General features: G+C 37.1%; 1 gene segment (V, D, J or C); it reads left to right on the forward strand.

The window, feature by feature from the left end:
* The first annotated feature begins 8,254 nt into the window (after positions 1–8,254).
* Positions 8,255–12,121, forward strand: LOC141362025 (Ig lambda-2 chain C region-like). The segment is given in 3 exon segments: positions 8,255–8,325; positions 10,671–10,822; positions 11,738–12,121. Coding segments are annotated over 3 exon segments (543 nt in total).
* Positions 12,122–13,916: the final 1,795 nt, after the last annotated feature.

Genomic DNA, 13,916 nt, shown 5'->3' on the forward strand with positions numbered 1-13,916 from the left:
TGGTTTAAAAAAATGTTTCACGCCCCTCTCAGATATATTTTTTGCTCGCAAATGTCTTACAGGATGTATTTCAAACAATGTAATTAATACTGCAACTTCAATGTCTGACATCTTACTAAAAAAACTAAATGAGGAAAAAGACGAAGCTTTAGATTATGATTCAGACTGATCTAACAAGCTGAACTAACAAACACCAGCAAACAACATTGTAAGTTGGTTATTGCTTGAATTTATGGATGGGAATCACATAACTCTCATGTTCATATTGTAAAACCAAACTTACTGTGAGATACAACAAGCATATAGACTAGACAAACATTAAAGATGAGATTTGATGACAATAATGAGATACAGAATATGATTGATCTATTTTCGACATGATTAAAACCCCTGCGTGGTGTCTTTATCATGTTTATACCTGTACGAGCGTGGAACAAAAAATGCGTGTCACCAATCACAGGTGTGAAGCCCAAAGTCTTTAAAGTAAACTTGACCATAGAGTGAATGTTGTGCAGTTACGAGAGCAGAGAGAGTCGAGGGAGCGCTCATTCCAGCACTTGTGTGGCTGCATTTGTGAGCGCTGAGCAGAGGTGCGTTTTCCCGTAGAGTTTCGCTCATGAAGTAGCCTATATGTGCCCTCACAAGGATGCGCGCATATATTATTCTGCGTACAGACTCGCACATATCGTGCTCGTGCATGCTTCATCCGTACCTTAGATTTGGGTCTGAATAAACGTAACATACTTTCGCACACCTTGTGGCCAGTAGGGGGCCCCCCAAGCCCGTGGGGCCCCATGCAATTGCGTGGTTTGCGTGGTGGGTAAACACGCCTCTGTTTGATCACCACAGGACAGTTTGGGCTTACAAGTCTGAAACGCTTCTTAATTCGGGGTAAAAGCAGTGTTTATGAAGATAACCCAGGGGTAAAGCACATGTGTTTTTTTATCATTTTAGTGTCTGTGTGCTATCAAAAACCCCTGTAAACATCTGTCCCCCATATGAACCCATCCACTAGAGGTCATCAATGATAACATTAGTGTATAAAGTTTGTCACTAGAGGTCAGTAAACAGCAGATAAACTCATCACTGATGACTATAACAGGACAGATAAGAGACATCTGATCATCAGTGCACTGGTCTCAGGTCAGATGTTAGGGTGATGATCAGGTGAGACTCTGAGACTCTACAGGATATTCAGTCTTCAATTCTGTGCTATAGCATCACACCAAAAGGCAAAAATCTTCTGTAAAAGTCTTTAGCATAAAATGCCTTTATGTTCATATCATGATGTTTGATTCATGATGTCATGATGAAGCACTTCATAAGATCTGTGATGTCTGATCTGAGCTCTCTCCTGAAGATCACTCCATGTCTTAACATGTCACATGTGTGTTGAAGTGCTTCATTTATCAGTGTCATCCGTCAAAAGCTCTTTGCTGAAGTGTTTAGAGTTGTTTAAAAACTTTAGAAAAAAGTGCTGAAATTAAACTAAAGTTGATGTGGTTTGAAGATGTTAACAGGAGACAGAGCTGAGAGGATCAGAATCACTCAACACTACCAATGCAAATCTGATTTTCACATCTCACATTTACTGTTTGTTAAATACTGTGAACCTGAACACTTTCACTTCTTCTCAATAGAGTCTGTTAGTCAATTATGAAGTTATAAAGAAAATTTTCACTAAACTGACAGGAACATGAAGATTCATGAACACACAAACAGATATACAGACATAAACCCCTTAAATCTGAGGTCTGTATAAAACTACACTGATAGACATTTCTGTAATTTTTACAGTTATTTACTGTATATCACCTAGTATAAAACTATTTATACAGTAAATGCATTATGGGAATTTTCTTTATTTTTGAAAATTGCTATATGCTACTGTATTTATTCAAACAGTCTTTTGGCAGTATTTTCGTCATTCACACAAATCCTTATTTTATTTTTCAATTGCATACATACAGGCGTTGACTTATTTTAGTTAAGAAACCATTTAGCAACCATAGACTGTAACGACGCCCGTTCGCTCTCTTCCCTTGGTGAAAAGTGAAGCCATCAGTGTCCCGATACGGCGCTGAAATCTTGGGTCTTGAGTCTGCGCAGTAGTGATTTCGGGACCAGTCCTGCGCATTAGTGAACAGGAAGTAAAGCATAAAATCAAGGCCCCTGCCCTCGCTCTTGCAGAATGCGCATATTACAGCTGTCAATCATAACGTGACACCGCCGTTTTTATAGCATTAAATAACTAACTAAAAACAAACTTATTTTAAAAACAAACACTCAAATTTACATCAGCGTGATAAAAACTACAGTAAATTACATAAACCAGCTTCAGAAAAAAGATAATTGAACAACCTGTTATAGGTGAGACACTTTTCAATAAGATATGTGCTGCATATACGGGTTAGTTAGGTCTCCTTAATTAACTAACAGCTGTAACATACATAACGTACAGTACTGTCTTAATTAAAACTTAAATGTAAACAAAATAAGTATGACCATCTTTCTTTTGCTTACAGGACTCACAGAATTATTTTATAATATAGCATGGTCTTTTTTGAAACTACTCTTTTATTTCTTATGACAAATCATTTCCTGTGCATTCAGTACTGTAAGTTGGTAAGTAAATTTACTGTATTTACTGTAGTAAAAGGAGAAGAGTATTTCTCCTCTATAGCTCCCCAGCTAACAGAGAAAAGTTCTAAGAACGTTCCTTCAACGTTCCCAAAGGTCCCAATAATCTTAAGCCAACATAAGTGTCCAGTTTTTAAAGGTTTTAGGAATGTTTCTTGATTGTGTTAAGGAATGTTACATTTTATAATTTTCAAATGTTAACCTGTTAAGAATGCTTATATGCATTTTTTTTACATAACATTAAGAAATAATGTTTTATAACAGTTTTAAAATAATAAAATGTAATGTTTCTTTATCATTTACAAACAAAAACATACATAACATTATTGAGAACTTTGGGAACTTTCAATTAACATTCTTAGAACCTTTCTCTTGTGTTAGCATCATAAAACGTCATGGGAATGCTGAACCAGGAAATGCATATGCTAATAACAAAATGTATACTTTGAATTGCACTGTTTGCCTTTTTTCATAAATAAATGTAAGATAAATGTAAAGACAGAAAGTCATTGTTTCATTTTAAACCAGTTCTATTTTAAGTCCAGAAAACCTTTTGACTAAATAAAAGGTTACAAAAATGTTAATTTAGCTATTTTTTCTGCTGATTTTGTGGTGTTTTGGGTTTTCTGGTTACAGTGGTAGTGGACCATGACCACCTTCTCCAGTTTCAAAAAGAGAATGCAAAATGTATAACACGAAATCATTATAGCATAACTCCATGTAAATTGACATAAGTTTTCTAAAGGCATACATGATTGTGTGTGTAATCCATTTCATGAAGTCCTATATGCCAAAGCCTCTCCAAATACTGCATCTACACTTTCTTTCTGATGTGTACATTTTGCTGGTATTTCCTGGTTGTTCCAGACAAAAAACTTGACTGTGAGCATCCTATCCATCAGGTACAGTTGTATTGCAATTTCACGAACACTTATTTAGAGAAATGACGGATCGAAATTTATTTATTTGGATTATATTTTTACACACCTATTTGTATGTCCTCAGGATGCATAGCACATATAACATGGAGCCATTTTATAAAGCATTTGTATCCTTTAGAAGACTGACAGCCTACTCCTATTGTAACTAGAAAACTTAAAACATCAGCATTTTGGGTTTAAGGTCAAATAAAATCATTGGGTTTAAATAATAATTTTTGGATTAACTAAACCTGTAATCAGTGTTATATGTATGCATGTTTATAATTTGTGTTGTTTAAACTGTATTACTGCAATTTTTTTTAAATGTGTATGTTTTAATTTTCAACTTCTTAAAGCATTTGTATTGTTTTAAATAAAGGCTTCGATATTTGAAATTGTGTCTCTTTGAATTATAATGTTAACAGTAGCACACTGTATTACACATTTACAGTAGCATTTAGATACTGTAAAATGGAAATACAGTTTAGTACTGTAAATCTTGTTTACAGTAGACTACTGGCAACAGTGTTGCCAATAGGCTACTGTAAAAATCCTTGAAAATGTCAAGATAAACATCTGCATGATAACTGGTTTATAATTGTCTATATTAGGAAGAACTGATGACTTTATATTTTAAAATCAGACAGCGTTTCTGACATAATGTAGGCAAACCTGGGATCAGATCTTTAGATTACTCAGATCAGCAAAACAGTCTGATGTGTGTTAAAATTGTGTCTTGTAAGAATTTATAGTCAGCTTTGACAAAGATTCTACTCCAATTTAGCTGTTGAATAAAGCTCATCCCTCTAAAAGGCTTGATAATCATAAAAGGTAATCTCAGTTTAAGCAATACAATAATATAACCTGAAGCAATATTTTCTTAGTAGTATGGGAGCAAATGTGAGACTTCTTGAACCAACACAGGTCAAAGATGGTTCATGATAGAAAGACAAAAAATACATCTAAACATTATCTGATCACTTGGTTGAGCACAGAGTTGGGTACTAAGATAGTCTGATCATATAAATACAATGACCCATTTGGGCACAGCGGGAGATATAGAGGTCATTTGTATTAGTCTTAATTTACATTTAAAGGGATACTTCATTAGCATTAGGGGTGGGAAAAAAGGTTTGAAACTATAAAGTGTTAAGATTCAGGGTTCACTCCAACTTCGATGAACCCTGAGTGCTTCATGTACTTTGCTACTGCTTCGATTGAATAAACTACTTTTTGATTGAGACCTTCAACGTTCTCCTCATTTTTTCTTACAGTCTTTACTTTCCTGTGTGTGTGTGCTGGGGTGCGCGTGCAAGCGTGTCTGTGCAGCTGCAGTATCTGTCAGGTGTATCTGTGCAGTCTGACTGAAGGAGGTTTTTGTACGAATCTTTATCACTGTGTGAACACCGTGTTACTGTGATGACTCACACAGTAATAATCTCCTTCATCTTCAGTCTGAACTCCACTGATGCTCAGAGTAAAATCTCTACCACCATATACTCCACTGCCACTGAATCTTGATGGAGTTCCTGACTGACGGCTGTTTGTCATATATATCAAGAGTTTAGGAGCTTCTCCAGGTTTCTGTAAGTACCAGGACACACAGGGTGATGGGTAACAGCTTATATAAGGACGTGACTGAGAACAGTTCATAGTAACAGAGTCTCCTCGTGCTGCAGTTTTCACTAAAGGACTTTGAGTTATTGTCATCTGTGATTTACACCCTGAAAGAAAAAAAATTAATATTTATTCACATTTTATAAATAAGGTAAAAAGTATTTAAAAATCTACCTTGTAACGAGAATAAAAGTGTCCAGAAGATTATGATGGTGAAGGTCATTGTTGATGTTTAGTTTTGTGTGTTGTGTTGAGTTATGAAGTAAAAGTTAAACTCACAGCATTATAAACTCTCAGAGATCTGAAGCATCTCATCTGATATGCAAACACATATAGTCTAGTAGCCAACTAGGTGAACCCGGAAATGTTGAGCACACCAAAGCTTCACCGCAGAAATGCGAAGCACGGGTCCCCAGCACACAGAAACTACCGGATGCCAATCCGCATATGCTGAGCAACCTGCACAACTTGCATAATTAGCAACACTAGCTCAATCGCCCATTTTGACCACATATTTTGCACTAAATTGCCAATTTCTACAATATGTGAGTGGTTTTAGAGGTTTTAGATGATGCTGATTTCATTTCTGGCATTTTCAGACTTCAAAGAGCTAATTCTATTACAAATTTTGATTTATTTATTAAATTTTTTATTACTTTCAATCATAATTTTAGGTTATTTTATGGTAAATAAAATAATCTAACATTTCAGAATCATGAGTGCACTTATAAATGTTGATTCATTGTTTACAGGGTATAGTGAGGCTGAATCCCCTCCTGACACTTTTGAAAATTCAAAATAGCTTTTTGGATAAACAATGAATCTTTGTTAGGCTGAATGTTATGCATTTCTGGATGAAAAAGCAATGCGGGAATTTGACATAACTTGGATCCTGGAACTGTATGATACATAGTAATCGGGTAAACTAAAACTTCGCCAGACGCAAGAGTTAAAACTGAGTCTGGGCAACCCGGGTCAGCTCGCCAACGCAAGGCTAACCAAGAGGGCTTCACCTCTGCACCAAGGCAAACATGTAAATATACAACATATACATGCCATACAAGACAGGCCCCGCAAGTCACTAGGGCCATGCCGGAATGGCAGATGTGCTTTCCAGCTTGGTCCGCAAGTCGCAAAATCAAACGAGGACCCAGTTAAAACTCCGCCAAACGGAGACGGGAGGCTAACCAAGAGGGCCTTACCTCCGCACCACACAAAGCACACACTGGCTACCACCTTCAGGCAAACTGCTATGCCTCACAATTAATAAAAAGGCAGCCTCATCATCTTCACTATTCTCTTCTGTTCTGTCATCATCTTCTCCAGACCCTTCATCTCTTTCTTTGTGTTCTTGGTGTTGTGCAAGTATGTTGCAGTATATACCATCATTGCCTTTGCAGGAACAATAACTGGTACAGCCCAGACCTGCAGCTACACAGCTGCTCTTTGCTGATGTACAAGGTTTCAACACAGCTTTGAAACCACAGCTGACAATATCTAACAAAGCAGGAGGAGCAACTGGACTTGAATCCTGTGTGGGCATAAGCAGTTCCTCTCCTTCCTTTAGACCCATCTTCTTGTCCCATCCAAACAAGGTGATATCCACAACCGGTGGATCAGGCTGGTCAGCTGATTTTCATAGTAGCACCTGTAGGTGGGCACGTCTTCCATGAAGGCGCATATTACGTTCTGTAGGAGGTAGTGCTTTCACTGCTGGGGGCCTTTTGCGCTTTCGGTAAATTTCATACGGGCTCCATCCAAGGTTACAGAGTTCCTCTGATTGTAAAGATATTTTAAAGTCGCTATTTTTGTCACTGCATGGTGCAAACAGAAACTTCTTTTCTGACATTTCGACTTGATCAAAACGTTTCTCTTTGTTTTGAAAGTACTTAAAGGACAAGTTCGGTATTTTACTCCCAAAGCCCTGCCTTCAGATTGTTTATGATGAAATAGTGAAATAGCATCTTTTGCAGCGATTTTTGTGTGAGCATATAAGTGAACACCCCTGACCACTCGCTGAGTTTCACGTCGTGGTAAACGAAAGTTTAATGCATTTTAGAAAGGATTGTTCCAGTGCACCATTAAACCCATTGTAGAGGTGTGAGGTGAAACAAACACCCAAAGATTCTCAGGGCAGCCGCATATGTCGAAATTTCAGCCAAAACCGTTCTATTTCATCATAAACAATCTGAAAACAGTGCTTTAAGTGCAAAACACCCAACCCGTCCTTTAAACCTAGATCCGAATGGTTAAATTAATACTACACGACAACTTGAGAAAGCAGCAAGAACACTGAATATCAAATGTTTTTAATCCATTCCAGATCAAATCACAAGAAGTCTGAATTAAAAAAAAGAAGAATAAATTTTTTTTTAATAATGGTAACTAATTTTTGAACACCAGATTCACTCACAAAACGGATCTGAATAGAAATTCACAATGTACTAAACAAAACTGTCATTATAACTCATTATAACCTTTTATCTTAATGTGAAAACAAATATGATATAAGAATATAAAAATATCGGCAAGGATAATTTTGACTGTAAAAATAGACTATGCTCCTTTGCTTTACAACATACTTATTGTATATACAACAGCTCACTGCAACAGCTTATTTGCATAAAAACATGACCAGACCTCAAGAAATGTAAACATATTGAGGTTATCAACATTCACATCAAAGAGCATGAGTTCTTGTGATTCTGAAATGTGAGAATATAGTGTTTACCATAAAAATAACCCAAAATTTTGTTAGGAATTAATAAAAAAAGTGTCTAAATTAATCCAAATCTGTTATAGAATTACCATTTTGAAGTCTGAAAGTGGCAGAAATGAAATCAGAATCCTCCAAAACCTCCAAAACCACTTACATATTGTAGAAATTGGCCATACAGTGCAAAATATGTGACCAAAATGGACAATTAAGCTAATATTGCTAATTATGCTAATTATGCAAATTGCTCAACATATGCAAATTAGCATCCGGCAGTTTCTGTATGTTGGGGACCTATACTTCCCATTCATGCAATAAAACTTTGGTGTACTCAACATTTCCGGGTTCACAATGGGGCTCTATGGGCTGGCTACTAGACTATTATGAAAATCTTCTTGCTCAATACAGCAGACATCTGACTTACAGAGATGTGTAAGATATGAATGAAGTGTTCATTATATTAATCTGATCATTACATTCACAAGACACATTTGTGTTGGGATATTATTCATTGGTTTATAGTTTTTTCATCTGTCTACTTTTATGACCTGCATTTATTTTTTATCTTTCAGATCTTCATAAACAGGACACAGAGATGAGATCTGATTTAATTAAAATAATTGCAGTGTATGTATGGGCATTTTAGGAAGGTTTTGTGTCTTGTTAAACACTGATTGGAATTACACTGAAAAAAATAAGTAAAATGTACTCAATTTTTCTTTTGCAAGTTTTTGACACTCACTGCAGTTTCACACTTGTGAAATTAAGTAAAATTAACTTACACAGCGCAACGTCTAAATGGGCGTGTCCGAATCCACTTTTGCTAGTTTAACGACGGGAAAAATGCTTTGTGCGCCGAGCGCATGGTCGAAAAGGGTTGGTCCTATTTTTTTAATTAGTAATGGGAGTATTTTGGGCGTACATGCAATAAACCAACGAGAGTCTGCGTTTTCGTCCCGTTTATATAGTGCATATTTCTAACGCGGTCTTTAAATAATAAAAAAACATATTGCACCATTGACTTTAGACTTTAGAGCAGGTTTTTGTTGGTCAATGGCGTAGTCTATTTTAGTTGCCTCAAAATAGCAACGCGCCAACAATGCGCCTGAACACACCTCGTTTTTAGATTAGAACGCCCATGGGCACAAACATGGGCTCAAATGCATTTGCTATTTAAACAATGTGGCGCTAAACGTGAAAATTATAATTGCGCCGGGTAGAAACAAGCAAAATACACTTGCATAGCGCTTTGCGCTGCATTGGACCGGGTGTAAGATAGAGCCCTTAATGTTTGATTCAATCTTTCATTTACAGTAAATCACTGACTATCAAACATTCAGATGAGGTTAGATTACAACAAAGATTTACTTTCAGAAATTTTGTTATGTTCATAAAAATACAAATAAAAAACTAAATTAATTAATTTACAATAAATACAATAAATACAATAACTAAATAAAAGCATTGTTAAGCATTGTGTTAAATGTGTTTGTTATAGAGTCAGAGTTACAGACCCGTCGCCAGACCTCAGTCTTAAGGGGGGCATATGAAATGCATGGGAGGGCACACTTATTATTAGCCTACAGTATACTTATAATAATATATACTCTATTCGCGCAGCACGTAATCATCACGTTAAACAACCATCAGCAATATGACCAGATAGCCTATAGCCTACACACCACATTACATATAGAAACAATTTTATGAATATCCATAAATCTATACAACATATTACATGTAACACCAGAGACATCTCTCAAACATTGCATTTTAAAGCAGTCAACAGAGGGATATGCATTGCCATGAGACACGTGCGCGCGCACACACACACAATCACACACACGCAGACTTTGAACCTACGGTACTGTGGAGGCAGCGCTGTCGTCTCTCCTTTCCCTCCTGTCAGTACAGCGGCAGGCGGCGTTTCTCCGAGCAGAAGCTCCTCATTAATAAAGTGTCCATATCTTTTGAATGTAGTAGTCTGTTAGGCCCGGGGTCGGGCTCCACGGTAGAGGTCTTCACGGGTCCACTTAGATCCGAAAACCCGAGGTCCGGCCCGGCCCGAGACCCGATCGGGTTCGGGTCTAAAAGTTTCACATGTGCCTCGGACACGGGTCGGGTACAACAAAAGCGGCAGCGGGTCTCGGGTAATTTAAAAATGAATGTGTTTTTTCTGAACGGACCCGAGAAGACCCGAACTCTCTCGCCTGTGTGCCTCAATGTCCTTTTCAAACCTCTCATCTGTTTGCCAAGAGCGCTTGCGACATTGTGTGGTTGTCGGAAGGTTCATTTTCGTTGAGACAAACATGTCAGTCAATTATAAATGTACATTTTAGCGGTTACGTTGGTGTCGTCGTCAGATAACAAAGTAAAACCAATGGAGCAGCTCGCCAAATTGGTTGCAAGGCCACCGGAGTTTCTTTCTGTCTGACTGCTGTGCGTCTTTTGGAGACTGTTGTTGGGCTTTTAACCATTTGCGGATAATATCCATCTTAAAGCCGTATAGCTAAGCGAAAACTCATCCAGTTTAAAAAAAGTGCGGTAACTGTTGAGCGGCTACACTGACGTAGGCTACGTCACGTACGTGTCGTACGTAGCCTCGTGATAGGCTGTTGCAGTGTAGCTAGATTCCCATCAATCAAACAAAATCACACCATTGTTTTTTATATTTTTTATGTTTTAATTATAAAGAATACAACATTAATGCAACACAAAATTAGCAACATTAATAATTTAAAATGACAGTATTTTTTTAAATACTGGGGGGGCACAAGCGTCCTTGAGGGCGGGCCCGGCCCCCTAAGGCCCGCCCATAGCGACGGGTGTGCAGAGTTAGTGAAGCGTTCAGAGGTTTTTGTACAGCTGCTCAGTTTGTTTCTATCACTGTGGTACACATTCGGCACCGGCACGAGACTGGATGTCGGCAGTAAGTACAAAAATTATCTTAATATTTACTTCCAATTGCTTTTTAATAATTAATTAATTGGTTTTTAATTCTCAGTCAGGCTGCTTTGAGTATTTAATATGCATTTATTTTGTACACTATGTGCCATATTGTGCTGCTCTATATGTAATGTATTAAAAATTTCAAAATTAAAATAATGCAATAAAAGTCGAAATACTTTTTTTATTTGTGTATATTTTTCGCCTTTTTTTCTATTTGTGCTCATAAACCATTTAGAGGAAGTCTTAATTTAAAGATTAATACAATACTTAATTGATAACTAAACTTAGATGTCTCAAATTAAAGCGAGAAATTGAAAATATCACTCAGAAGAACAAGAAGTCAGTAAGAGGCACAAAGACTTGGATTGTACATGTTGCTTTGATGATTTTTCCTCTAGACCAGTTTTGTGCCTTTACAAATGTCGTTCATATTCCAACACACAACAAATGGAAAATCATCACTTTACACAAAATGGATGTTTTTATTTTGCATGCTTGGCAAAAATAAATTTTTGCATGCAGTTTGTGGTGTGAATATAAAACACACTTTTTGTGTAGCCTACATATGAAATGCACTTAACGCCACTAAACATAACTAAGGGGTTAACAGTGTGTATCATATCCACAAAAGTTATCTTCTGCTTATAAATATTGAACAAAATACATCCAGAAACTCGTGCTATTGATCTCTTGTGTTATTGTAGTGCGACGCAATTGAATTGAAAATAATCTGTAAAATACGGTGGCTGCCCTAAAAATCCAGCATAAGCAGACGCATTTATCTGAAGTGATTTGATCATCGGCAATGAATTATGTCATTGTTGTTATCGTCATTCTTTAACAGTTGAGATAAAGGTATCAAATATTTATGCCAAAATGTATCTCTGTATGTCAGGTGTGTCTGCTCCTAAAGTAATCGTCCTGCCGCCGTCCAGTGAAGAGATTTCCAGCAAGAAGACAGCAACAGTGATGTGTGTGGCCAGCAATGGTTTCCCTTCAGACTGGAGTCTGAGCTGGAAAGTGAATGGGAAGATGTCAGGATCTCAGGAGAACAGAGCTGGAGTCCTACAGAAAGACGGCGGTCTGTACAGCTGGAGCAGCAGTCTGACTCTCACTGAACAAGAATGGATCAACAGAGACTCAGTGATCTGTGAGATCAGTCGGGAAGGTCAGACAGTCACTGGAGAAGTGAAGAAAGATCTGTGTTCTGAGTAGATCATCTCTTCTTCTCATCTCTTCTTCTCATTCATGTCTCATATCAACACTCTGTGTCTCTGCTTTATTCATTCTGTCTGCTTTAATAAAGAAATATTAAATATTGCTTCTTTGTCTTGTGATTTCTTTTGAATTTGAACAATGAGTATATTGATCATTGGCTCGTGTGTTTGTTTCTAAATAAACTTCACTCAATGAAGCATGAAGACATCTGCAGATGTAGTTTATATTTATCTTTCAAACTCTTGTGTATGAACATCTGCTCTGTTCTGAGAGGAACTGAATCTCTTCATCCTGAAGATACAAATATGAGTTGAACTCTCAGTTTCACTCTTTGACTCTTTATTCTCTGAAATGAGACGCTGATGAGTTTAACTGATGGATGAAGAAATGAGCTTTGATCAGATTCAACACTTCACAATGAGTCTGATCTCAGAAGTCAGATTAATATATTGAATATTTAGAGAAGATCAAATGAAGAAATGTTTTTAACCTGCACTTCAACATTGTTGTATCAGATGGTATACAAAATGAAATGCAATATACTAATCGCCCACAGCAGACTAAAATTCATGTCACTGATCTGATCAATCAAGGTCTGCAAAAAGAGAAAGACAGACGGACCAAAAAAGAGCAGAAGAAAGACAAGAGGGGACGAAAACGCTTTAATAAACAAAGAAGAGTTCATCAAAACTACAAGCCTGATGATCCAAGTAATTAAGAAACAAGAACAACAAAACAGGGTTTTGATAAGGATGTTACGAGAATTGACCAAGCTAGTAACTAACTTTTATATTGGAACAGAGATGAACATTGTAACAGACGAGGTTGCATCTTTATTAATTTAAAGATGGAGCGCCGGCTGAGTTTAAGAATTGTATAAGATAAAACTTATGGTTTTCAGTAGATACGCTTTGCATACAAAAATATAAAGGTGTTAATGTAGGTGTGTTTGCGGGTTTTAACAGAAACGCTGTGCATAGGAAAAAAGCTTCTGGCAACGAGGGTGTGAAAATCGTTTATATCAAACATGCTTATTTTTCTGCTTATCTTTAGTTAAGGTGTCATGATGGGTGGAAAAAATGACTAACCCGCATAAGGGTGAAATAAAGTTCAGCTATGATTTTCGCAGATACACACGCAAGTGTGAATACGGGTTTCGGCTAAGTAGAGAACTGAAAGGTGAAAAGGACAGACATCCGAGTGTGGGGAGGGGTAGGAAACCTCTCTGTGACTACGCCTGGACCGAAGTCAATAAATACTGATGTTGAAGAATGTTCGGGGCCGAACCTCGTGGTGAAGACTTATCGCTTTATTATTATTTTTGATTCATGATTGTATGTTATGAAAAATTGTTCATTAAACCGAAGCCAGCTATAAATGGCGATTCGTAAAATATTCTTTAAATGAGTCTCAGAGTGAAGTTATTCATTTTAAGATAACAATTCATAATTGAACAAGACTCTAAACCTGAGCTCCGAGGCTGAATCTAGCTGAAGCTGGCACTGGCACCGCCCAAGGTTACTGAATACCTATCTACGCACTCAACCTAACGGTAAGAGAGACCTATTATTAAACACTGTGATGTTGATGTATTAAAGAGTACATTCATTCATGTGTTGGGGGATATTTTATTGTCAAATAAGGTAAATGCAAGGTATTTAGGGAATACAGGCGGTATATCAAATACAACATGGCGCCCTAACGTAAAGGGGCTCGATGAAGGTTTAAAAGTCAGAATCAAAAACAATAACGAGCGAGAAAAGCTCCACACACTGCGGCCACAAAAATCGGTTTAAGGAAACTGAATCTCTAAACACGCGCGCGCAGGCTTATAAAGACCTGTTAGAGAAAGAGAA

The sequence above is a fragment of the Misgurnus anguillicaudatus genome, chromosome 25 (genome assembly GCF_027580225.2).
Source record: "Misgurnus anguillicaudatus chromosome 25, ASM2758022v2, whole genome shotgun sequence".
Taxonomy (NCBI): Eukaryota; Metazoa; Chordata; class Actinopteri; order Cypriniformes; family Cobitidae; genus Misgurnus; species Misgurnus anguillicaudatus.